The 24,963-nt window shown below is 43.1% G+C and overlaps 1 protein-coding gene across 2 annotated transcripts in view; it reads right to left on the bottom strand.

Moving 5' to 3' along the window:
- PTN (pleiotrophin) overlaps nt 1–24,963 on the bottom strand; it is a 130,932-nt gene that overhangs the window by 8,028 nt on the left and 97,941 nt on the right. For both annotated transcript variants that reach the window (XM_023736908.1, XM_004382398.3), the window contains exons 2-4: nt 18,548–18,663; nt 17,466–17,639; nt 14,552–14,713 (exon numbers count right to left, since the gene is read on the bottom strand). In XM_023736908.1, the coding sequence (XP_023592676.1) occupies nt 14,552–14,713; nt 17,466–17,639; nt 18,548–18,662 (451 nt within the window). In that variant the 5' untranslated portion in view covers nt 18,663. The remainder of the gene's footprint in view (nt 1–14,551; nt 14,714–17,465; nt 17,640–18,547; nt 18,664–24,963) is intronic.

Genomic DNA, 24,963 nt, shown 5'->3' with positions numbered 1-24,963 from the left:
GGACTGTGTAATTATACTTAGGTTTCTTTGTGAATGTGGGCATGACCATACCTGTGTGTTTGTGTGTGCAGACCATGCATTTCTGATACCTGTGTTGGAGACTCCATGCCTGTGTGTGTGTGTGTGTGTGTGTGTGTAGTGTACAACTGGTTTGAGGAGTCACTCTGTGTTGTCACACTTGACAATAGTGGTGGCTTGGACTCCATCCCCGTATCTCCCAAAGTTACTTTGAAAAACTCTATAGAGTCATCTAGAACTGAGTGATAAACACACATGCATACACAGAACCATAGACGGGGCAATTCATGGTTGGCTTTCTTCTCTTCAGGCAAGAGCACGTGCCCCATCCTCAGTCTGTACTCTGCTCTCTTGCCTGACCACGTGCCCCACATGCAGATACACTGGCTGGTTCCACCCCAGAACAGGAAAGAAGAACTTTTATCCTTGATACGGTATTTCAATATTCAAGGACTCGTTTCTGCAATAATGAGAGCACAGGTAAAAAATCTATCCTATTATAAAATATTATAAAATTATATTAGTAGCACAAGTCAGAAAGGACATTTGCTATTATAAAGCAATAAAATGAAGTTCCCACTTAGCACACATCATTGTTTTCTATTATCATGTCTGATGTTTCTTTTAATATAATATGGCTGGTGCTCCAGGGAAATCAAATTATAGCTTATAAAAAAGGAGGAAAGTCCGAACTGTAGAATATTTAAAATTCCAGTAGCTAGAGCTCCCTAAGTTGTGTCTTGATTGCTCCCAAATGGATGTTTCTTTTAGGTTGCAGAAAAATAAACCATAAAAGTATGGAATCAGTGAGTTGGACTCCAGGCTGTTTCATTTGTGTATATCCCTCAGAATTTCCTCCTCGGTTGTATACGGGCAAAATATATTTTAGCTTACTGCTACTTTGTGGTTGTCTTCCAGAATTTTAAATAGCTATCTTTTGAATACGTGACTTAGGTGCTACAGGAGATGAAATTTGACACTCGTTAATGGTTTCACGAATGCTTACTGCGTGAATCCTTTCATTGTCTCCACCGCGCTCCTGCAGATTAGAAGCAGGAAATCTCCTTTTCCCACCACAGAATTCCTGCCCCCTCCGCCCAGCGCTCTGTGCTTCTCTTAGATCTGGAGAATGTTCCTTGTCTTTCTCTACAGTTTTCAGACAGCCAACCTCATTTCAGCTTAATTTCTTATTCTTGTGTGTCTGAGTGCAAATAATGTTTTCCTATTTTCTGTAGAATGGAAATCGTTTTCAAAAGCCTGGCAAGCAAGCATGCCACAAATGTTTTTCCCCGAGGTCAACAGCTCTGGGCTGGGCTCGTAGGAGGCTGAGCAGTGGGAAACCAGGAACATTTTTCCTGCTTCTTGCCCTTAAAGTTCTGATAAGCTCTTCTGCAAATACTGTTTATTCCTATAGAAAAAGTCACCGCCTCTGTGCTCTGAGCAACAACAACCAGTCGGCTTCGATTTCCTTGGAGGCCCCCAAGGTTTTTGCACCAGGGCCCAGCCAGCTGGAGTCCCTGCGAGTGCGTGAAGTGTCTCCACTGGCAGCATCATTACCAGGACAGCGACGGCCGTGTCCTCGCAAAACACCAGACTCTCTGCTACGAATCCCACCAGGCAGAGGAGACGACCTGAATCGGCCCGGTGCTCAGCCTGAGAGGCCGCCTGGTGCCATGGGGTGCATCGCACTGTTTCTTGCTCTAGAGGCATGCAGCCCCTTTAAAGGACCCCAATTTCAGAAAGGATGCACTAAAAGTAATCATTTGGCTTCCATGCAATCATTACAGAGAGACAAGCTTGGGCAAAATATTGTCTGTCCGTACCCTATTCTGTTGTCATTACTGTTGACAGCTGCCATCAAGTCGGCCCCCGACTCACAGCAATCTCATTCACAATGGAACAAAATGCTACCCAGTCCTGCACCATCCCCAGGATCAGGTTCCAGACTGGACCATTGTGATCCACGGGGTTTTCACTGACTGATTTTCGGACAGAGATTGCCAGGCCTTTCTTCCTAGCCTGTCTTAGTCTGGAAGCTCCACTGAAACCTGTTCAGCGTCACGGCAACACACAAGCCTCCAATGACAGACAGGTGGTGCATGCAGAGGAAGAGCACTGGCTGGGAACCGAATCCAGATCTCCAGCGTGGAGGGCGAGAACTGACCCACCATCGCCCCTACTCTATCAGAAATGACCCAAACATGCTTATATGAATGCTTTTAGATGATCAGTGAAATTGAAATGCTAGTTTTTTTTTTTTATTTCTTTGTAAATACTCAAGGAAATCCCTCAGGGAGGACTGAGTTTGGGAAGCCCTGGTATAATAGAAAATAACTCTGGAGAAAGGTTATGGGGTTTCAAGTCCAAGCTCAGGCACACACTGGCTCGGTGACCTTGGGCAAGTTGCAAACTTAGTGTCCTCTTGTGTGAAATGTGAACGCAACTCCTTTGGGCGGCTGTGCAGATTAAGGGAAACAATGCATACTAAGGGTTTAGGGTAATGCCTGTTATTCCTTAAGCACTCAATAATAAAACCAAAAAACCAAACCCCTTGCCATCGAGTTGATTCCAACTCATAGCGACCCTATAGGACAGAGTAGAACTGCCCCACAGGGTTTCTAAGGAGAGGCTGGTGGATTCGAACTGCCCATCTTTTGGTTAGCAGCCGTAGCTCTTAACCACTGCACCACCAGGGTTTCCCACTCAATAACAGGAACTGTTTTTATGATGCCCAGTAAATACTGATGACAATAGCTCCAACTTAAAACTCAAAGCAGAAATTCTCAATCCAAGAGGAGTCAGAAGGGAGAAATGCAGAAGTTTTTTTGTGGGGAGCAGATCCCTCAAGCTAGTAACTAACTAGCATGAACATTGTTCTATTACACAGCATTCCTTAATACTAATTACTGTATGGCTGTTTGGCGTGTGCACAGCTAATGAGCCTCCAAGTGGAATTTACCGAGGGAGATGAAAACAGACACAGTGTGAGGTAAACCCTAGAAATATTTACAGTTCCCGGTTCTCAGTCTGCCCTGGCAAGGAGGACCAGCAGTCTTTAATGAGGGCAGGAGTGAGATGCCCAGACCACGCCTCTTCCCTGTGAACATGTTGGGCTTCGACATGGATTGCTCTGTACGTTATTGAAGCCAGCGAGTTAATAGTGTGTCTTAGTGAGCCAGACCGGGACAATCTACCTGGACACGTCATTCATTCATTCATTCATTCATTTACATTAGCAATAGTCACTAACTAAACCAGTGAGAAGGACGTCATGCTGGGTAAAGTAGAGGGTCCGCAAAAAAGAGGAAGCCCCTCAATGAGATCGACTGGCACAGTGGCTGCAACAATGGGCTCAAGCATAACAACTATTGTGAGGATGGCACAGGACCAGGCAGTGTTTCATTCTGTTGTACACGGGGTCACTATGAGTTGGAACCGACTCGACGGTACCTAACAACAACAAACCAGTTACTGCTGAGTTGTATCAGCTCCAACTCATGGTGACCCCATGTGTATCACGGCAGGACTGTGCTCCACAGGGTTCTCAACAACTGATTTTCCAGAGGTAGATCACCACACCTTTCTTCCGAGGTGCCTCCAGGTGAGTTCAAACTGCCAACCTTTCAGTTAGTAGCTAAACACTTAAAGGTTTGCATGGCCCAGAGACTCCTTATCAACGACTCATCAAAATCAATCCAAACCAGTAGACTCTGGCTCCCAGTAGTAACTTACGAAGGCGAGTAAAACTTGACTCCTGCCCTAAACAGGCTCAGTGCTGGGAGGGGCAAACACGCACTCACTTGGCACGATAAATGCCTATCAGAAGAGGGCCCCTCTCAGAGAAGGTGAACACTAGAGCTGGGAAGGGAAGTCTGGAAAGTGTTAGCAGTGATCTCCTTTCTAGTCCTTGAACAAAGCTTTTGTTTTTGGCCTCAGTGACTTTGGACTTGCCCTTCTTTCTCTTCAGAACACTAGCATGGCTAGACTCAGCTCAAGTGTTACCTTGTCAAAGAGGCTTTCCCTCGGTACTCCATCTAACCTAGGCCACCCTAGTCACTCTGTCACATGGCCCTGTTTAGTTGTTAAGGCCATTTATTCCCATCTGTAATTATCATTTTAATTTTTATTATTTATCCCTTTTATCTTCATGGTCTACCCACCACCACCGCTAGAACAGAGCATAAGAGAGAAGAAAACTTGTCTTGCTAACTAATCCTATATCACTAGCGCCTCAAATACCCATTGCAGGCTCTCACTACATTTTAAAGCCGCACGAATGGATCGGAAACAACACCAAAAGTCCCCCCACTTCTCTTTTGTGGTATTTGTCCCTTTGTGTGACACCTTGAGATTCATCCCTCTGCATCCCTCATTAATCCCCGGATTGAGGGTAGAGTGTAGAGTTTGCACGACACTGGATCCAAAATTCAAAATCAAACCTGTTGCCCTCGAGTCGATTCTGACTCATAGCGACCCCATAGGATAGAGTAGAACTGCCCCATAGGGTTTCCAAGGCTGTAATCTTTTTGTGTAATCTTTATGGAAGCAGACTGCCACATCTTTCTCCTGTGGAGGGGCTGATGGGTTTGAACTGCCAACCTTTCAGTTAACAGCCAAGTGCTTAACCACTGCACCACCGGGGCTCCTTGATATTGGATACTGCATTCCAATTATGCCGTTTCTATTCCTGGTGCTAATTCTAGGTGTGCCCAGCCCAAGCCATGGTATTTTTAATCACCTCATATACATGCGAAAGCTGGACAATGAATAAGGAAGACCAAAGAAGAGAAATTGCGTTTGAATTATGGTGTTGGCGAAGAATAATGAATATACTATGGACTGCCAAAAGAATGAACAAATCTGTCTTGGAAGAAGTACAGCCAGAATGCTCCTTAGAGGCAAGGATGGTGAGACTGTGTCTCACTTACTTTGAACATGCTATCAGGAAGGGCCAGTCCCTGAGAAGGACATTATGCTTTGTAAAGTAGAGGGTCAGCGAAAAAGAGGAAGACTCTCAACGAAACGATTGACACAGTGGCTGCAACAATGGGCTTAAACATAGCAACGGGTGTGAGGACGGCGCATCACCAGGCAACGTTTTGTTCTGTTGTACGTAGAGTCACTATGAGTCAGAACCGACTCGAAAGCACCTAACAACAACAACTCTAGCACAGAGCCCCTACTCGACATATGTTCATTAAAAGAACAAGCTAGATTTTACAGGATGAATGGACGTATGTGAAGGTTTGAAGATGGAAAGCTGTTCCAGGTTGAGAGAACCACAGGTGCAGGAAAGCAACATGTAAGAACCACGGCCCACTCAGCCATGCCCTGACATTGGCTGGGTCTGGACAGAGGGGAGAGGCAGTGACTGGGGCAGGAGTCAGATCAGGATGATGTGTGATGTCCTGCTGAGGAATGTGGATCGGCTTCTGCTGCTGATGGAAGGCTATGATGAAAAGGTTTTAGGAAGAACCAGTGGGTCTGAAATTCATTACCCTTCTCAGCTAAGAATCTTGGATACCTGTGCTGAATAGATACAGGGGAAGGGGTTGTGCATGATGTATGTGATCCAGAGTCCCACAGCCTGTGGTTAAGCCCTGCCCCTCTGCTCATTAGCTGTATAACCTTATGCTAGGTATCTAAGTTCTCTAGGCCTTGGTTTCCTCATATGTAACAATGGGGATGATCACAGTAAGTATTGCGAACATTTGGGGGAACATTAAATGACACAATGTGTCAGCAGTGTGCTAGACTATGCTCAAACCATACTAGGCGCTCAGTAGGTATTAACCACGATTATTGCTGCCTTCATTGCTGTAATTCTCCTTTTGCCTGAAATGGTGCCGAGGGAAAAACCCACCTCAGCAAATTCATTTGGAAGGGAGGCAATAAGCTGAAAATACCATTCATTTACCAAGCATTTTTACACACAGTACTTCATTTCATCTCCACCACAATGCTACAGGTATTCATTGTAAGCTCTACGGCAGACAAAACAGAATTCTAAGGGGAGAGGGGAAGAATTAGATTTTCTTACTTCAAGTACAATATCATGGGTGGAAAATAAATTACAGATTTTGAGTGATATTTCCACAAGGAGAATAAAGAAAGAAATAAAAACCTGAGCCCAGACTGAATGAAAGGGTTTCCCTCTGATCAAGAAGAGAAAAACTCCCAGAAGCTTCCCCATCCTGCCCCTGTCTGGTCAGATCCAACAATAGCAAATAGAGACCCATAAAGAGGACTCTGAGGAGAGGGACCAGTCTTGGGTAGGCCTGTGGTGGGATCTGCCCCTTCACCTCTCTCCACAGTGAAAAGTCTCTTAACTGAGCAAAGCACATCTCCATTGTTGCCACGATCCTCCATCAGGGATGTCAGAGCCCAGGAAATTGGAGGAAATGTTGGGGAACATCTTTTATCTTTTGAAGAACTAACAAAAGAATCCATTTAGCAGGGAGCGAATCGAGACTGCTGGGAACATCACTTTACTGAGCGCCTTTCCCCATTTAATTATCAGCTGTTCACAGCCAGCCAAAGGCTGGCATTGTCTTGCACTTAGACGCTTGATGTTCTTTTGATCTTTAAAGATAAATTGTCAGGACCAAGAGAGGACGAGGCAGCTATCCAAAAAGAGAAGCAAGGTGGTAAAATTGTTAGAAATAGCTGGGAAGAAATAAAACGGAATCAGGGTTATTGTGAGTATCTGGTAAGGGCAGATTCCGACTCCCAGCAACCTCACGTGACAGAGTCGCATAGGATTTCCTAGGCTGTAAATTTCACGGGAGCAGATTGCCGGGTTTTCTTCCCCCGGTGGAGTCTCTTGGTGAGTTCAGACCACCAAATTTTCGGTTATCTGTCAAGCACTTAATCATTGTGCCACTAGGGATCCTCAGTGTACAAGATAGTGGGGAGGAATAATATTCTCTCCCTGAACCACTTGAAACAGGGACATCTACCCACATGTTCCTCCCACCACGCGCTCCCCTAAAACCTGAGAATGCCCCTGTGCCAACCAACCAGGAGGCTGAAATGGGCGCCATGCCGGTCTGTTGGAATCAAGAGAAGCACACTATACACCTTATTTATACATCATATTTAATAAGCAACAGCTAATAATTCCCATGTGAACAGTGACCCAAGATCCTAGAATGTTTCCAAGATCCTAGAATATGCTGAGGGCATCATAATGCAGCGTCATCTGAGGCCTCTAGGAACACCTCAGCTCAGGTCGGGGCCTGGCAGCCATGCCTCGGCCTCAGCTCAGAAGTGCGCTCTACGGGAGCTTGCTCTACGGGCAGCACCCACCACACAGGCAGGACTGCCTCCAGGGCCACGGCTCCCCCACAGATGGGTCCGTCCTGGCATCCCCCTGGACTTGGCCATCTTCTGATTCCACAGCGCGACATCCTCCAAGGGAACCACTGAGAAACATGTGTGACGTTCAGAAGAGTCATTTATTTGCACTCTGAAGAATTCTCTGCTCTGACATTTTATACACAGCTGTCAGCCCAGGCTGACCCCCGTTTCCAACTTCCTCCGCTTGTTCACAGCCCAACTATCCCTACAGGTTTCTCCAAAACTAAAAGCTTGAAACTGACCCGGAAAAAAAAATTAGAGAGACTGAACTCTCTCTTCAGTGGGGCACTCAACTTTCCCAGTATAAGATTACTATCCGAAGCTTTTCCTCCAAGTAGTGGAATCAGCACCTCACATGACCCAATGGATAAGAAGACTAGGTTTGACTTGTCCCAACACACTACAGGATTCCTGCACACCTCCTAGCAGATACCACAGATTAGCTCTCTAAATACCCATTTAAGCCCCATTCAGTTCCTCTTCCTGTATTATAGAGTCTGAGAAGTTAGGGACACATTTCCCAGACTCCCCTGCAGTGGGGTTTAACAGGTGACCGAGGCCCCATCAAGTAAACCAAAACCAAACCAGTTGCCGTTGAGTCAACTCTGACTCTTGACGACTCCATCCGTGTCACAATAGAATTGTGCTCCACAGGGTTTTCTTGGCTGTAGTCTTTATGGAAGCAGATTACCAGGCCTTTCTTCCGAGGTGCCTCTAGATGGGTTCGAGCAGCCAACCTTTTGGTGAGTAGCCAAGCGCTTAGCATTTGCGCCACTCACAGCTCCTCTCCACCAAGCACTGCTGTTGTTGGTAGTTGCCATCACATCAATTCTAAGTAGACACATTCAAATGCCACTTGGAGATAGAAGTGAGCAACCCGAGGTAAAGGTTGCATTTGGGGGAGATAGGATATTCTGGTAAGAAAGGAGGTAGAAGTGTCTGGTATTTTGGGACAGCTATGGTGGAGTTTCTGGAGCCCTGGTGGCATAGTGATTAAGAGCTCGGCTGCTAACCAAAAGGTCCGGTAGTTCAAATCCATCAGCCGCTCCTTGGAAACCCTATAGGGCAGTTCTACTCCGTCCTGTAGGGTAACTATGAGTCAGAACCGACTCGACAGCACCTAACAACAACACCAACATGGTGGGGTCTTCAGGGTCCGAACATTAGCATTCTATACGCTGAGCAGCTGGCAATTTCAGCAGCAGAATTTCTGCTACATCAATCACGTGTGATGCGATTAGACATTTCTCCTGGATCTGGTGCCTCCGTCTGCACTATTCCTGCCTATGCAGCACCCAAGCCTGATTCTCCAGCCCTCCCAAAGAGTCTGTGAGCTACATAATACCCTTGAATAAACCCTTCTCTGCTTAAATTAGCTAGAGTGCATCTTGGTGCATCTAAAAATTCTGACAGATTCAGGGTCTTAATCTCCTTTCCTAAGTAATGAAAATCTCAAGCACCCAACATCATTTTTCACTGATTTATCACCCCTAGACTCAAGCCACAATTAAGCAAATTCCTAGTTACAGTCTTTCACTCAATCAATGATCCTTCCCCACAAAATCCCTGCCCACACTCCCAGGAAACCTCCGTTCCAATTACGGGCTTTCTAATTCTTATGTCTATGTAGAGATACCAATGTTCTGTCTTGTTCTGGATATAGAATACAGACGCAGATGACTAAAAGTCCTTCTCAGATTAAATGGGGTTACATATAACACAAGAGAATAAGATTTTTCACCTGATATTTAAGGAGTACTGGTGGCACAACAGTTAAGCGCTCTGCTACTAACTGGAAGGTGGGTATTGGAACCCACCCAGTGGCTCTGAGGGAGAAAGACCTGGCAATCTGCTTCTGTAAAGATTACAGCCAAGAAAACCCTATGGGGCAGTCCTACTCTGTCACATGGGGTCGCTATGAGTCAGAATAGACTTGACAGCTCCCAACATCACAACAACCACCAGATATCTAGTGTTATCCTAAGTGTGGACTGAGGCTAGATTGTAGTGCCTGCACAATATTGACATAGCAATAGGAAGGCCCAGTTTTGTAACTCAAGAGGTAATGCTGTTACACTGGAGTGTGATGAATTTTCAGGCAATTTTTCACCAAAGGGAGTGGGCTAGTTAGTAATTTTCCAGATTTTAGATGCCGACTCTAGATATTAAGCACCCCAAGCCACAACCAGAAAGCTCCTTAGAAGCAAGGATGGTGAGACTTCTTCTTACATACTTCGGAAATGTTGTCAGGAGGGATCAGTCCCTGGAGAAGGACATCATGGCTTGGTAAAATACAGGGTCGGTGAAAAAGAGGAAGACCCTCAACAAGATGGATTGACACAGTGGCTGCAACAATGGGCTCAAGCATAACAACGACTGTGAGGAAAGTGCAGGACCAGGCAGTGTTTCGTTGTGTTGTACATAGGGTCGCTGTGAGTCAGAACTGACTCAATGGCATCTAACAACAACCACCACCACCTTTTTGCTAGTAATCAAGTCACAAGTAGATTTTTCAGTCTTCCTCAATTGAACACCAGCTAAGCACAACCTTGCCCACATCTTTCTGTTCCACTCTAAAGTTTAAAAAGGATGCTTTTCACACTGAAAATCATGTGATTTGCAAAGTAGCTCACTCCCATCTCCAGAAGCAAAAGAGGAAGAAGCCAGCCAAAAAGGGTTCCTTAAAAGAACACAAACAAAGGAAAACCAGAGTTGGATCATGTGTGTGATGAGAAGGATGACAATAGCAAGAAATGTATTTTCTGGCTATGAGATCCATGACTGGCTTTAATGAAATAATCCCACTGAAGTATTTCAATAAGAGAATGATTTTCCTCAAGACCGCAATACCCTATACTGTCATTTACAAAAGTCTCAGAACTAGAGAAAGTCCCTTTCCTATTTTTCCCAAGTTTAAAAGTTGGCACCAAAAAAAAAGTCAAAAAGAGCACAAAACCTGGCACTGATTCTGCTAACTGGGATGGCCTTGGCTGCGTCATGGATTTCCTCTGTCCATGTTTGTTATATGAGGGGTAGATCAGGTCCAGAAGCTCCAGTACAGAGATCTGTCTAAGATGACCAGAGTCCCATGGGTGTGTAGGATCACAGGCAGCGTGGCACAATGGAGAAAAGCACGGGGGCTTTGGTGTGGGTCAGACCTTGAATTTGAATCCTGGCTCCCCCACTTACAAGCTGTGAGACCTTGGGAAAGTGGCTTGACGTCTCTAAGCCTGTGCTTTCTCGTACATAAAGTAGGATAACTAAAATCTACTGCATAGGGTTGCTCTGAAGCTTAAATTAAATGATGAAGTGCTCCTATCACAGTACCTGATTGAAAACTAGGCCTCCTAACTTCTTCATGTACCGAATTAAAATAGGAGAAAGCATTGATTGATGACTCATTCTTTCCTGAATAAAGGGGAAAAAAGATAATTTATAATGGTATAACTTTGAGAAAAGTTGGATTAAATGACATCTTTAAACAGTATCCACCAGTTTTTGATGTCTTGCTGGGCATTAAGGAGGAGGGGTCTTGTGTTTAACGCCCTTTTCCCTTTACCATTCACTTAAAACACAGTATTTTATTCAGCATTTACTATGTGCCAGGCCTTGTTCTAGACCCAGAGGATTCACTTGAGAGCAAAGGAGGCCAAGTCCCTGTTTCTCAGAACCTAGATTCTGGTGGATGTCTTCCAGAACCACTTTAGAATTAATGTTGTAGAAAATGTCTTCTTCCATTTAAGAGTCATCTGGCACATCAGGATTGGGCTTTACAAAGCCAACCTTCTCCTATTTCAAAGGAAAATAAGACCCATAGAGTTAAGCTTGTGCGCATATGGAATTTAGATGGCAAGTCAGCAGGGTAAGAAAGAGCACATGGTCTAGAGTCAGTCAAATCTTGGCTTCATCATTTATTAGTGATGCGTTGCTGCTTTCCTTTGCCGTTGAGTCCATTCTGACTCATTGCAACCCTATGTGTGCAGAGTAGAACTGCTCCATAGGGTGTCCAAGGCTGTGACCTTTCGGAAGCAGATCACCAGGACTGTCTTCCGATGTGCCTCAGGGTGGATCTGAACTGCCAAGCTTTCGGTCAGTTGTTGAGCACTTAACCATTTGCCTCACCCAGCTGCTGTACTCTGGGATAAATACGTTAACCAGTGTTCTTCAGTTTCCTTTATAATAATACCTACCAGCAAGGATACGTGGGACTCTGCGCGATAATATATGTAAAACATCTAGTGCAAGGCATGAGAGTAGAAACAGAATCATCATAATGATACCATAGATTCCATTTTATTACTATCTTTCCATTGCTCAGAAGAAAATGAGCCATCTTAAGGTTAGAAACTCACAAAGGGGCAGCTATGATTTCTATTCCTGATTATTGGAGGAAAAAAAGGCACAGAACTATACGCAACCCACACATACCACCTGTTACACTTTATTTCAACCAAAAAAAAAAAGTGAAAGGAAAGCTTGTGTGACTGTCATGAAGAGTCTTCTTTCTGATTGATGCCCCGGCTCAACTCTTATGTAAAAGATGGTCCTTTGTGAAGACTATCTGGCCATGAAGTCATTCACAAAATTTTCCATTGTTCAGAGGGAAATGATGCGTTAACTCAGCAAAGGCATGCAATGCCCAAAGGGAAGGTTGCATTTTAATGACCTATAAAATGCTTAACTAGTGGCTTTATGAAATACAGAGCAGTCTTATTTTCAATGAATTATATACCTTAATTCACTGACATGATAAAAACTACAGAATGACATTGGAAACTCCAGAATGCCTGCTGTTGTTGTCATTAGGTGCCATCCAGTCGGTTCCGACTCATAGCGACCCTACGCGCAACAGAAGGAAACTCTGCCCTGTCCTGCACCATCCTCACAATCATTGCTATGCTTGAACCCATTGGTGCAGCCACTGTGTCAATCCATCTAGTTGAGGGTCTTCCTCTTTTTCGCTGACCCCCTACTTTACCAAGCATGATGTCCTCCAGGGACTGGTCCCTCCTGACAACATGTCCAAAAAATGTGAGACAGAATGCCTACTCCCTTGAAATACTTCACCACCATTTTTCAAGACGACACCCAGAACCAAAATTTAACCTTTATAACTGGATGGGAAATTGTAAAAAGGTAAAATATCTACCAGTCCCATTAAAAGAGAGTGCTCAATTAACTTATTTACCAAATATCCTGAGGGGTCTTCCTAAATCACTTTCCCACTTTTTCCTATTTACTCCAAACATTTCAACATTGTTCATATCCACCCAGGCCCGCCAGCATCTCTCAGCAAATCAGAGGAGAGAACTGAGAGGGGAGAGAGAGGGAACGTGTGTGGTGTCTGTCAGTGGATTTCATACGAGAGCAGCAGCGCTCACTACTTTGGGCTTCATATTGAAAACTACTGACGCTGACTGAATTGGTCTAGGTTATACCTGGGCACTGGGCTGTTTATAAGTTCCCCAGAAAATTTGAATGTGCAGCCAAGGCTGAGCAGTGCTTCGCTTGAGCATGGGGACACCTGAAATTCTTTCTACTTCTGTATTTGTGCTGAAGGATTGGGTGCCGTAGCTGAGTTAAACATAAATTAATCTGAAGACTGCATCTCTGAGTTCTTCCATCTGGGGACGTGTGTCATTTAATCGACATGACTATTCATTTGGATTAGATCCGACAGGTTGTCTCTGGACAAGTGATATTTGCACAGCTGGCAGAAGCACTTAGTGCACTAACCATCTGCACCCCAACACCCCTTCGTGCCTTCCAAATACCCACCATGACAGACAGGTTGCCCAAGTCTGGAAAGACAGCTTGATCCTAAGATTCGTCCGCTGCAGGTCCAGGCTGCACCTGGCCATTTCCAGGTTGGAGGGAACCATTTCCACTGAGAAAGGCATCGGAGGCTTAAGAGGCAGGCGTGGGAAAAGAGTCCTTTGTACCCACCAGCAGCAAACCAGCCGATCCCCCCATTTCTCAGGGTTTTTTTCTTATTTTCATTTATTAAGAGCTTCGTGGTCATTTTCTAGGTTTCTCCTTATGTGTATTTAACCTGACCAATATGAATTCTCAGGTCAATGTGAGCAGAGGCCTCTTTAAGAGAGTATTCTAATTTAGGGTCCATTGAGGGTCATCAAAGGTCCCTGGGTGGCACAAAAAGTTGGTGGTTTGAGCCCACCCAGCAGCACCAAGGAAGAAAGGCTTGGCAGTCTATTTCTGTAAAGATTACAGCCAAGAAAACCCTATGGGGCAGTTCTTCTCTGTAATACATAGGGTCACCATGAGTTAGAATTGACTAGACAGCAAAGGGTTTGTTTTCTTTCTTTTTTTTGTTTTTTTTTGTTTTTGAGGGTCAGCAAATAAAAGTTTAATGCCTCCTTATCTTCCCTCTGTAGAATTCTATTTGTATGAAACCATGCCGTGATATTTGTTGTGAGTTTACTTTCTCCAGCACGAGAACAGAGTCTGGCTCTCTGGAAATGAATAGAAAGATAGCACTCCACAATTTAAAAATCCCCAGTGAATGTAGTTGGGAAGATAATCCAACTAAACCCAACGTAAAGGCTCAGAAGAAAGTCAAAGAAATACAGACTCTACCAAGCTTTGCAGCGGAGGGAATAATGTGATAACATAACTTACCTAATTGCATGAAAACTAAATATCTAGGATAATCTGGGAGAGCTTTGAGTTAAAATGTTGTGGCTCAGGATCTTCATAAGTTTGTTCCTATTTGTCAGCGTGTGAGTCTCCTTGTAGGGTTTGGAAATACGGTCACCACACAACAACTAACCTGGCCTGTTTGCTAAGTGATTTATTTGTACAGGAGACTGTACCATCCATCTGTGCAGAAGACTTCATTTTTTTTTTTTTAATGTCTTTTACTTCTTTGTTTATAATCTTGTTTTTTAGTTGTGGTAAACAGAGGTAACAAAACATTGGCCATGTCTACCACCTTCACATGGACGGTTCAGTACATTCATTGTATTTCATCTGAACTCAGCTACCTGCAGGAAAGTATTTGTGTGACGCTCAATCATGGGACTTCTTCAATCCCTTTCGGAAGGGAATTCTCCTAAGATTTCCTTCTGGAAGACTTAGCTCTCCACACTGAAGATCCGGCCTGAGTCAACGAATCCATGGACACTGAGATCGCGCTACAGCGCCAGGCACCTACCTTGAGGCTTGGGCTTGGTCAGCTTCCCACAGGGCTTGGAGATGGTGACGGTCTTCTGGCAGTCAGCGTTGTGCAGGGCTCGCTTCAGGCTGCCGGTCCTAGTCTTCAGGGCGGTATTCAGGTCACATTCTCCCCAAGCTTGGAACTGGTATTTGCACTCCGCTAAGGGCAGGGAGAGCCAAACAGAAATCTCAGAGATACTACTGGGGTGCCATGATACTAAAGACACATTTTTGTCTTCAACGTTTTATTTTGAGATAATTGCACATTTGCACACGGGTGTAAGAAAGCATGGAGAGATCCCGCGTACCCTATACTCAGTTGCCCACAATGGTGATATCTTGTATAACTACAGTACAATGTCACAATCAGGAAATGATGTTGATACAATCCACAGAACTGATTCAGATTTCATTGGTTTTACATGCATTCATTTGTGTGTGTGTGTGTGTGTGTGTGTGTATTTAGTTCTGTGCGTTATATGCAGGTTTATATGACCACCACCACAGTTAAGATGAGTCACAATGGACTCAATGGCACCTAACAACAACAACAGTTAAGACAGACACCATTCCTGTCACAAGGTTCCCCCATGCTTCCTTGTACAGCCATGGTTCTCGACTGCTACTAGTCAGGATGAACTTGGCTAAGTCAGGAACAATGAGTCTGTCTTCCTTTGTTACATGAGGGTTAGATCAGGTGATAAGTCAGGTCACCAGAAGCTCTGCCATTTAATGATTCTAGACATAGAGATTTAGCTATTATGACCAGAGTCCCATGAGTTCCTAGTGTTGAGAGGCAGCCTGGTGTGATTGAGAAAGGCAGAGGGGCCTTCAGCCCACCCTAAGCCTTGACAACCACTAATCTGTTCTCCACCTCTATAATTTCATCCCTTCAAAAATGTCATATGAATTAAGTCATACAGTCTGCCACATTTTGAGATCCATTTTTCCCACAGTAGGAGTCCCTCGAGGTCCATCCAAGCTACTGCGTATTGTCCCTAGTTTGCACCTTTTGATTGCTGAGTAGGATTCCATGTACCACAGTTTATTTAAAGGACATCTGGGTTGTTTCCAGATTTTGGTTATTACAAATAAAGCTGTTCTACACATCTGTGTACAGGTTTTTGTGTGAAGACACTTTTCACTTCTCTGGGATAAATGCCCCAGAGTACCACTGCTGCTTCCTATGGCCAGCACATATTTAGTTGTGTAAGAAACTGCCATACTCCTTTCCAGTGTGGCTGTACTACTTTACAAGGAGCCCTGCTGGAGCAGGGGTTAAGTGCTCAGCTGCTAACCAAAAGGTCAGTGGTTCGAACCCACCAGCTGCTCCATGGGAGAAAGATGTGGCAGTCTGCTTCTCTAAAGATTACAGCCTGGGAAACCCTATGGGGCAGTTCTACTCTGTCCTACAGGGTTGCTAGGAGTCGGAATCGACTCCACGGCAAAGGGTTTGGGTTTTTTTGGTACTACTTTACATTCTCACCAGCAATATACATGTGATCTAGTTTCTCTTCATCCTTGCTATCATTTGGTCTTAGCACTATTTTTTTTTTTTTTAGCCATTCTGAAAGGTTGTGTAGCGCCATGTCATTGGGGTTTTCATTTGCATTTCCTTAATGACTAGTGATGTTCAACATTTTCCATGTGTTTATTTTCCATCTTTATATCCTCTTTGGTGAAATGCCTCTTAATGTCTTTAGCTCATTTTTCATTAGATCTTTAGGGTTTTTTTGCTCTCGAGTTTTCATAGTTCTTTATATATTCTAGATACAAGTCCTTTAAGACTTTTTTTTTTTTTTTTTTGTCTTTTTGCAGGTGGGTCTTTAAGGTGCACCATCTAGAATCTAAGGTCACATGTATCTGAATCCACCTTGCCTTTATAGAACTTATCTCTGTTCAGTAGAATCACCCCAAAGGTTATGGAGGAGGCAAGAAATACGTGTGTAAATCCATACTCTTTCTTCAATTGCCTATAGGCTATAGTGCATTTCCATTGAACAAAAGGGGGATATCAGGGGTACTGTGTCCTACCATGGCTAAGGAGGACATAAAGTTTAGAATGTGGAAGAAAGAGGTTATTTTGTTTTGAATTGGTAAGATGAGGTAAGAGCGGGACTGGTTATCATCAGTGAGAGAAAAGTCCATGAAAAGGGGCCATGAGCAGCCCTACTGGATTTGATAAGTGACTCTGTGGAGCCTTGGTGACACAGTGGTTAAGAGCTATGGCTGCTAACCAAAAGGTTGGCCGTTCATATCTACAAGCCACTCCTTGGAACCCTTATGGGGCAGTTCTACTCTGCCCCATAGGGTCACTATGAGTTGGAATCGACTTGATGGCAACAGCTTTTTTTTCCACCCCTGTGGAGAGAGAGGGGAGGGGGTCAAAAGACAGAGAGGACCCAAAAGTGACAGAGAGAGAGACACAGTGAAGGAGTAAATAAGAAAAGGGGAAAGGACAACAAAAGAAACTGAGAATGGAAGAATAAAAGAAGGGTGGGAAGATGAATAACTACTGGCAGAGGGATCAAGGGTATAGTTCATGTTTCTATTGGGTAAGGCAGTGGTTCTCAGCCAGCAGCCATTTCCCCTCTCAGGGATATTTGGCAATATCTGGACACATTGCTATTTGTCTTACGACTAGTGGTGGGGATGCTACAGCAAATCAGTGCATAGAAGCCAGGGATACTGCTAAATATCCCACAATGCACAGGTCAGGTCCTCACAACAAAAAATTATCTGGCCCAAATGTCAGTAAGGCCAATGTTGAGAAACCCTGGGGTCATTCTGTGTCAGATAAAATAAACCTCTTTTAAACAAATCACAGTCAACCTCAAAAAAGCATTTCATGGAAGAAGCAGAAGATTATCTGAGTGGGAAATTGGATCAACAGGACAATAGGCTGGACGTACCTCCAAATTGCTTTTTCCAGTTGCAGGGAATCTTACATCGCTGGGTCTTCATGGTTTGCTTGCACTCAGCTCCGGTCCGGGTGCCCTCCCGGGTGCCCAGCCCACAGTCCCCACTGGTGGGCACGCACACACTCCACTGCCACTCCCCACAGTCAGACTTCTTCATTTTTTTTTCTGGAAGGAATGGTGGAGAAATAATCAGCTTTCAGAAAACACTGGAACTCCTATGTACAACCAAGTTCATGGCTGAGCACCTTAATCATCGGATCGATGCCTTCTACCTCTCTCCTCAGTGCCCAGTCAATAGTAGGAAGTTGATAGGTGTTAGCTGAATAGTTTAATCAATAAATGACCAAGAGAAGGGAGAAAGAAAACTCAGAAAGGAGCTAGAACTAATACTAATGTAGCTCTTATTGTGTGCTAGGGACTGTACTAAGTGATTTGCCTACGTCTCTTCTTAGAAGCAAATATATCTATAAAGAACAGATGGTCAAAAGCAGTTAAGCCTAAAAAATGAGAATGCAATCTATTAGAAGTAAAAATTGCTTGATTAGTCTTTTCAATGTAAGTCAGTGCTCCCTACTCTGTATTGTAGATGAAATGGCATGATAGAAATACGACGGATCACGGGCTTAGACTCCCAGCTCCACCCCCCACTTACTGAGAGGCATTGGGAAGGCTGTCTGGGCTTCAGTTTTCCCCTGTATAAATCTGAGATTTAAAAACATCTTTGGAGGGCTTTTTTGAAGGCAATCTAAGTAAAGCATCTGATTTCTGGTTAATGTTTCACACAATGTTCTGTGTATGGCAGCTGCTGATAGGATCGTCATCTTCATGACAATCAGCAGCCACACTCCAGGACTTAGAGAGAGAGGAGATGGTGCTCAGGATCCTCTAAATACTTAGAAGGGAAAAAGAAAGGAAGGAAGGAAAAAGGAAAGGAGGAAGGGACAGAGGGAGGAAGAAAAAGAGGAAGGGAAGAAGGGAGGATGGTAGGGAGGGAAGAAGGATAAAAAGCAAGTCACTGAGCTAGATGGACGTTAGTCCATGAAGCATCTTGCCTTCACAACCCTTCTGCTTACCTGGTTTCTCTTTCTTCCCTGCTTCGGCATTGTCCACAGCTGCCAAAATGAAAATGAATGCCAAGAAGGCAGCTGCAAATTTTCGACGCTGCTGCTGGTACTGTTGGGACTGCATTCTAGGGATAAACAGAGGGACAGAAGAAAGTGGCGTCAATCTAAGTCAGAGAGGAAGGCTCACTGAACTCCTTGATGAAGGACTCCACTTTCCATTTCTGGAATATTAGATCTCAGGTTGGTTCACAGCAATTACCTTGGACAGAATTTTATTTTTGCTTTCCAACAGCTGCAGAAATAGGGGTTCTTGTGCCATCAATCATGTCTTCACTGACAAAATGCAACAGTTCTCCACATAGCCATTTGCTAAGTATGACTCAGGCGTTGTGAAAAAGAAAGAACTTTGGTGACGTGTGTTGAGCTGACGGCTAAAGTCAGTCTTGCTGGTAGATCACTAGAGCCAGCTACAAAAAGTCCTGATGATTCCCACAATTGACTGTGGTGGTGAAGCCCACACGGATAATTTAAATGGGCGCAATAAATGGACTATCTACACAAGTTGTGTGTTCACCGTTTATCTTAAATGCATTGTTAATGACCAACATCTAGTTTTAGGCTTCACCTTGACCATTATTGTGATCATCTTATCATCATTATTCATGGATTAATTGAAGACTGAAGCAGAAAACAGTAAAGATAGCACCTGTGATAAATATCAAACACACTTGTAAGCTACATCCGCCGAAAATCCTCTAAATACTTTGATATTGTGAACAGCCTTTATACTCCTCCCTAATTTGAAATTCCCTACATTTGATATGAATTAAAATCTCAAGACAACATGAGAAGGACTGCCCTAGAAGTTGAAAACATTTGTGACAACCAAGGGTTTATGTGGTCACCTTGCCAAAACAGACTTGAGGTTGTCTTGGTCCAAGCCCCAACACACACTTACTTCCCAACAGCTACACCAAGTCATTGGTTGCAGCCACTCACCTGGCAGGTATTAATCTCATACGCTGTGTTCACAGCTTTTTATATTTCAAACAAAAATGACAGTAATGACCAGTGGCCATTAACTTTGAATGTTTTTTCCAGAAGTGGTAGTAGACTGGTTAAGATGTTTTCATACTCTCTTGCATGTGAGCAATAAAACCCTTATGAAAGCCAATTATTCTCTCATGTGTTGGGGTTGGGATTGCTCTGTTCTGCAACTTGCATTTCTCATTAAAAACTATCTATAAAATGATGTGGTTGCTATTGAATCTATTTCTGTTTCTGTGACAATGGAAATGCTCTCCCTTACCAGTGCCATTGTTTTATTGGTGACTTAGGATTCAAAGCATATGGACAAAGCATATTTAATTTACAAATTTAAATCAATATTTTGGCCATTTGGTCCTTTCACTGAATCACAAGCCTTGACTAGCTACTCATCATCCCCATTACTTTCTACAAACTAATACTGGTTATTTGCTCTTCCTTCTAATGCTAAATTTGTATACCTATACTCCACGGATGGTCTCACAGAAAAGTACCTATTGATTCTGAGGTGCCTTTTTCTGATGCCTTCACTGGGCATGAACAACATGAGAAGCTAACCTGAACTTAGTGGACAAGGCTTCTCAGAGTTGAGTACCCTCATGCAGCTATACTACTATGTGGTTTCATCATATACTCAAAAATTATTTAAACATTAATAGGTGTAAAGCGAAATGGAAGTCTTCTGCTGCTTTCCCCAAAAGGGCTGAGAATCTGCCCTTAGTGGCCAGCCACTTTGGAGGCAGGTACTTTTCATCTGAGTTTTCTTAAAGAATAGGTTAGCTTTTCAATTCCGAACTTTTAAATTGTAACGTCTTTCTCTCCAAGTTTGAATTTGACTTTATCTCTAACAATTATCTACGAATACTCTGAAATATTTTGATTGTTGTGAATTACAGAATTGTGAGAATTCAGCACTTGGTCCTGAGAAAACCTGAGAGAACATTCTCACCAAATAATGGGAGAGAGGTCAGCAGCCCCTCCGAGCCCACTGAAAAAACTAGGTCACTTGGCAGAAATGGGAAGAACTCTATGCTCCATAAACAACACAATCAACACACACACACACCCCACAAGACACACATTTTATTAATAGAAAAATGCTTTAAATCACCAGCTAGGTTTATCCTCAGCATGTCTAGGTTTACATTGCTAAGCTCTTACTTTTATTATTATTTTCCAAAAGCTTTCTCTTGAATCATATTAAGTTTATGTAATTTCAAGGAAGGAAAAAAAAATCTACGCAGGCCAGAATTCCCATAGCATCTAAATTTTTGAGTCACAGAGAGACCTACGAGACGAATTAACTTTACTGAAGTGTGAGCTGAGTAGAAGGAAGGGGAGACAGGATTTGGGATGAGAGTTGGGGTGTTAGAGTGAAAATGCACTCTATCTGCTCTTGATATGAATTCAAACAATGAAGAACTGCAAGCAGTGGGTAAAGGGTGAATTTCAGCTCTGAAATGTTCTAAGGAAAATGCACACAAGTCCAGGATTACAGAGTCACCTGTGAAAAACGCGCTGGGATGGAGAACACCCTTCTCACCTTCAAAGTTTTCTCCCGTTCCTCCCATTTTGCCTGCCATTTTGTTTAAACCTGTATTTTGAAAAGTTAGATTGCTTGGGTAAAGAAAATGAGTAAAGGTTATTTAAAAGAAGAGATTTAAGGGGCTTAGAAAAGGGATGATTAAAATTATCCAAAAATTGAAATGTGCCCCAACAATACCCAATTCAGCATGCTGCTGGTGCCTCAAGTTTCTAGTAAATACTTGAGTAATTCATGCATGTGTAGATAGCAAGTCCCTTGCTTGTGATATTTGCACAATGGATTGGTTATTTGTCCAAAGCTAAGGCAAAAGCTCTCCCCATACAGGGTTTACCCCTGCCTGTTCTCAACAAACAGGGTGCTACACGAGTACAGAAGAAAGAACACTGACCTTCAGGAAGTGATCAGAATCATGATTTATTTTTCACACTGGGAAAAATAAAACAGTGGGAGAAGGAGGCTTGCTAAATTGCCTCAGTTCTTTTGAATAAGTTTCGTATTTTTCACCCCCTTCCTTTGACTGCAATCATTCTCTATACTTGTCCTGCTATACTGTATTTAATTTCATTGGGTTTAATCATTGAGTTGAAGACTACCATCAATGGATGCTGGTGTACAGAAATTATTATTGAGCTGCCTCAATCACTAATACATGTTGAAGCCTCAATGAATAAAGTAAGTTAAAGTTAAGGAAACTAATTCTAGGCAGAAATTGTTAATTTATTACATCCCAATCTCTTCTCTAGAAAAGTAGTTGATTAGAAAGAGAAGTCATCTCCCCTTACCTTTAGCATTTTAATGTGGTTTAGAGTCTCTAAGATGATAATACCTGGTTTGCTATGTATTGAATTGTCTGGTTTGTTATGTATTGAATTGTGACCTCCAAAGAGATATATTGGAGCCCTAACCCCTTGGGGTCCCCATCAATCAGAATCAACACAATGGCAGCTAACAGCAACAGCAAAACCCCTGGTACCTGTGAATGTGACCTCGTTGGGAAATAGGGTCTCTGAAGATGTTATCACTTAAGTTAACATTAGGTCAGACTGGTGTAGTTTGGGTCCTAATCCAATCTGAGTGGCAGCTTTATAAAAGAGGAGAAGAGACACAGGGGAAAGATGGCTGAGTGGAGATGCATCCACACAAGCCAAGGAACACCAAGGTACACTGGGAGCTACCTACCAGAAACCGGAAGAGACAAGGAAGGAACTTCCTTTAGAGCAGGCACAGAGGGCACGGCTCTGTAGATGCCTCCACCCTGAATTCAGACTCCTAGCATCCAGAAATGTGAGACAATAAATTTCTGTGGTGTCTTAGCTCTCTAGTGCGGCTGTAACAGAAATATCACAAGTGGATGGCTTTAACAAAGAGAAAGTTATTCTCTCACAGCTTAAGTGGCTAGAAGTTCGAATTCAGGATGCCAGCCTCAGAGGAAGGCTTTCTCGCTCTCTGTCAGCTCTGGGGGAAGGCCCTTGTCATCAATCTTCCCCTGGTCTAGGGGCTTCTCAGCACAGGGACCCTCGCTCCAAAGGAACACTCCATCCTGGCTCTTCTTTCTTGATGGTATGAGGTCCCCTATCTCTCTGCTCCCTTCTCTCTCCTTTTATCTCTGGTAAAATAAAAAGGTGATTCAGGCCACACCCCAGGGAAATTCCCCTTACATCAGATCAGGGCTGTGACCTGAGTAAGGGTGTTTCATCCTACCCTAATCCTCTGTAACATAACCCAATATTGCCTCATTAACCACAGGCAGAGATGAGGATTTACAACACGCTGGAAAATTACATCAGATCACAAAATGGAGGACAACCACACAATACTGAGAATCATGGCCTAGCCAAGTTGACACATATTTTTGGGGAACACAACTCAATCCATGACATGTGGCCTAAATCTGCCCATTTTGTGATATTTTGTTATGACTTCACTAGGAAATTAATATATGGTGTAAACACAGGGACAGGATAGTTGACTCTCCCTCAGTGATGTGCTTGGAAAGACTAACATGGACTTTGGAGGAAGAAATTTGGCTCATATTTGAGCTCCGCTGTTTATTTTGGGGTTGTCCTTGGGCAAAGCACCAATCACAACCATTTGAAGCCCTGTTTTGACATCTGTAAAATGGGAGTGATTATAACAATTGCCAGAGAAGGCATTCATGGTGAAGATTACAAGATGCAGACATACAGATAATCAAGAATATTAAGAAACATATTATTAGTTTCTAAATAAAGTTAGCTCACCATACATCCTTATTACTTATTACAAGGATGTGTGTCTTTTTATTGAAAGGTAACAAGTGTTGCACTTTGACGCACCTAATATTATCCAAAAGCAAAAAAGATTGAGAGAGACACAGAAAGAGACACAATTAAGGCCAACTGAAGACTTGGCCCAGTGGTTAAGAGCTCAGGTGCTAACCAAAAGGTTAGCAGTTCAAATCCACCAGCCACTCATTGGAAACCCTATGGGGCAGTTCTACTCTTTCATATAGGGATGCTGTGAGTCAGAATCGACCCAATGGCAAAGTGTTTTGTTTTGGTTTTTTTTAAAGACTTGTTCAGCCTTAGAAGGGGGGAAAATTCATTCTGCCTTTTGACTTTTTGGTACATTAAAACAAACTCAAGGATGTTTAGCGTCCCCCCTCCTTTTTTTTTTTTGAGTTTACTGAGGTCACTGGATCCCATGTTAAGATCTATGGAACTCATTGTAGATGCAACTGAACCATAGGAAATGAGAAAAACCATCTCACATCCCAAGTATATGTTATGCCCTTTGTGTGATGAAACTGGTCCACCACCGTTTTTATTTCAAGTACCAGGACAGTACTCAACATGTAGTTGGTGCTCGGTAAAATGCTAGCGAAAAATATCACCAAAACACAACATTAAATGCAGAAACTAGTATTCATGATAAAATAATGGCTCAGCCCTTGGTTGATGCCATGGATTATGCGATTTGCCATGAAGAAGTTGGACTGGAAGATTCAAATTGCATCCTGCCACTGCCTCACTCTCAGCATTAGCACATTATCTCATTAAATGAACATTTTTGGGGGCATCTACTCTATCCAAGCTCCTGAACTAGACTCTTAGCATAAAACAGTAATAATCGAGGAGATGAATGTGTTTGCTTGTCCTCAAGAAGCTTGCACGCTAATAAAGTTTGCAATCACAAACCAGTAGCCAATCACAATTTTCAATGTTCTAATAAAACGTTCAGAATGGCATGCAGTATAAGGAAAAGGTAACTATATTTCATTTCCCTTTTTGGATCACAAACTATCTTAAGACAGTAATCCATCCAGTAAAGCTCAAAGATTTAATTTCCTCGAAATTCCCTATAAAGCAAACAAAGTCACTTACAGTCAGAAATTCTATTACAGAGCATTAACTATTAATCATTGTTTCTGGTGATTTTAGTCATAGAATCAAATGCCTCTCTTTCCTTCTCTATCAGGAATGATATTAGTTTAGTCTAAGAAAGATGTGACACCGAGCATCAGTCAGAAAGGCATTCATTTAACAAACATTTATAGTACTTACTATATCCAATGACCTGTTTTAAGCCCTTTACAAATATTGACTGCTGTAATATCCGTTAACACTGTAATCATCACTAATAGTCTATACATGTATTCAATTATTTAAAAAATATGTATACTAGGCGGTGTATCCTTCCTGGCATAAATTGTTCTCGGGGATGGGGATAAGGAGTTGAACCAGATGCACAAGCTTGCTGACCCCATGAGGGTTACATTTAGTGGGGAAGTTAGAGTAAGCAAACAGACACGTCAACGAATTCACAAACATGGTAAGTTTTTACTGTGGTACAT

The sequence above is a fragment of the Trichechus manatus genome, unplaced genomic scaffold, assembly GCF_000243295.1.
Source record: "Trichechus manatus latirostris isolate Lorelei unplaced genomic scaffold, TriManLat1.0 scaffold00093, whole genome shotgun sequence".
Lineage (NCBI taxonomy): Eukaryota > Metazoa > Chordata > Mammalia > Sirenia > Trichechidae > Trichechus > Trichechus manatus.
Note: the sequence above shows the minus strand (reverse complement) of the source record. Positions and strands in the feature narration are given on the sequence as shown.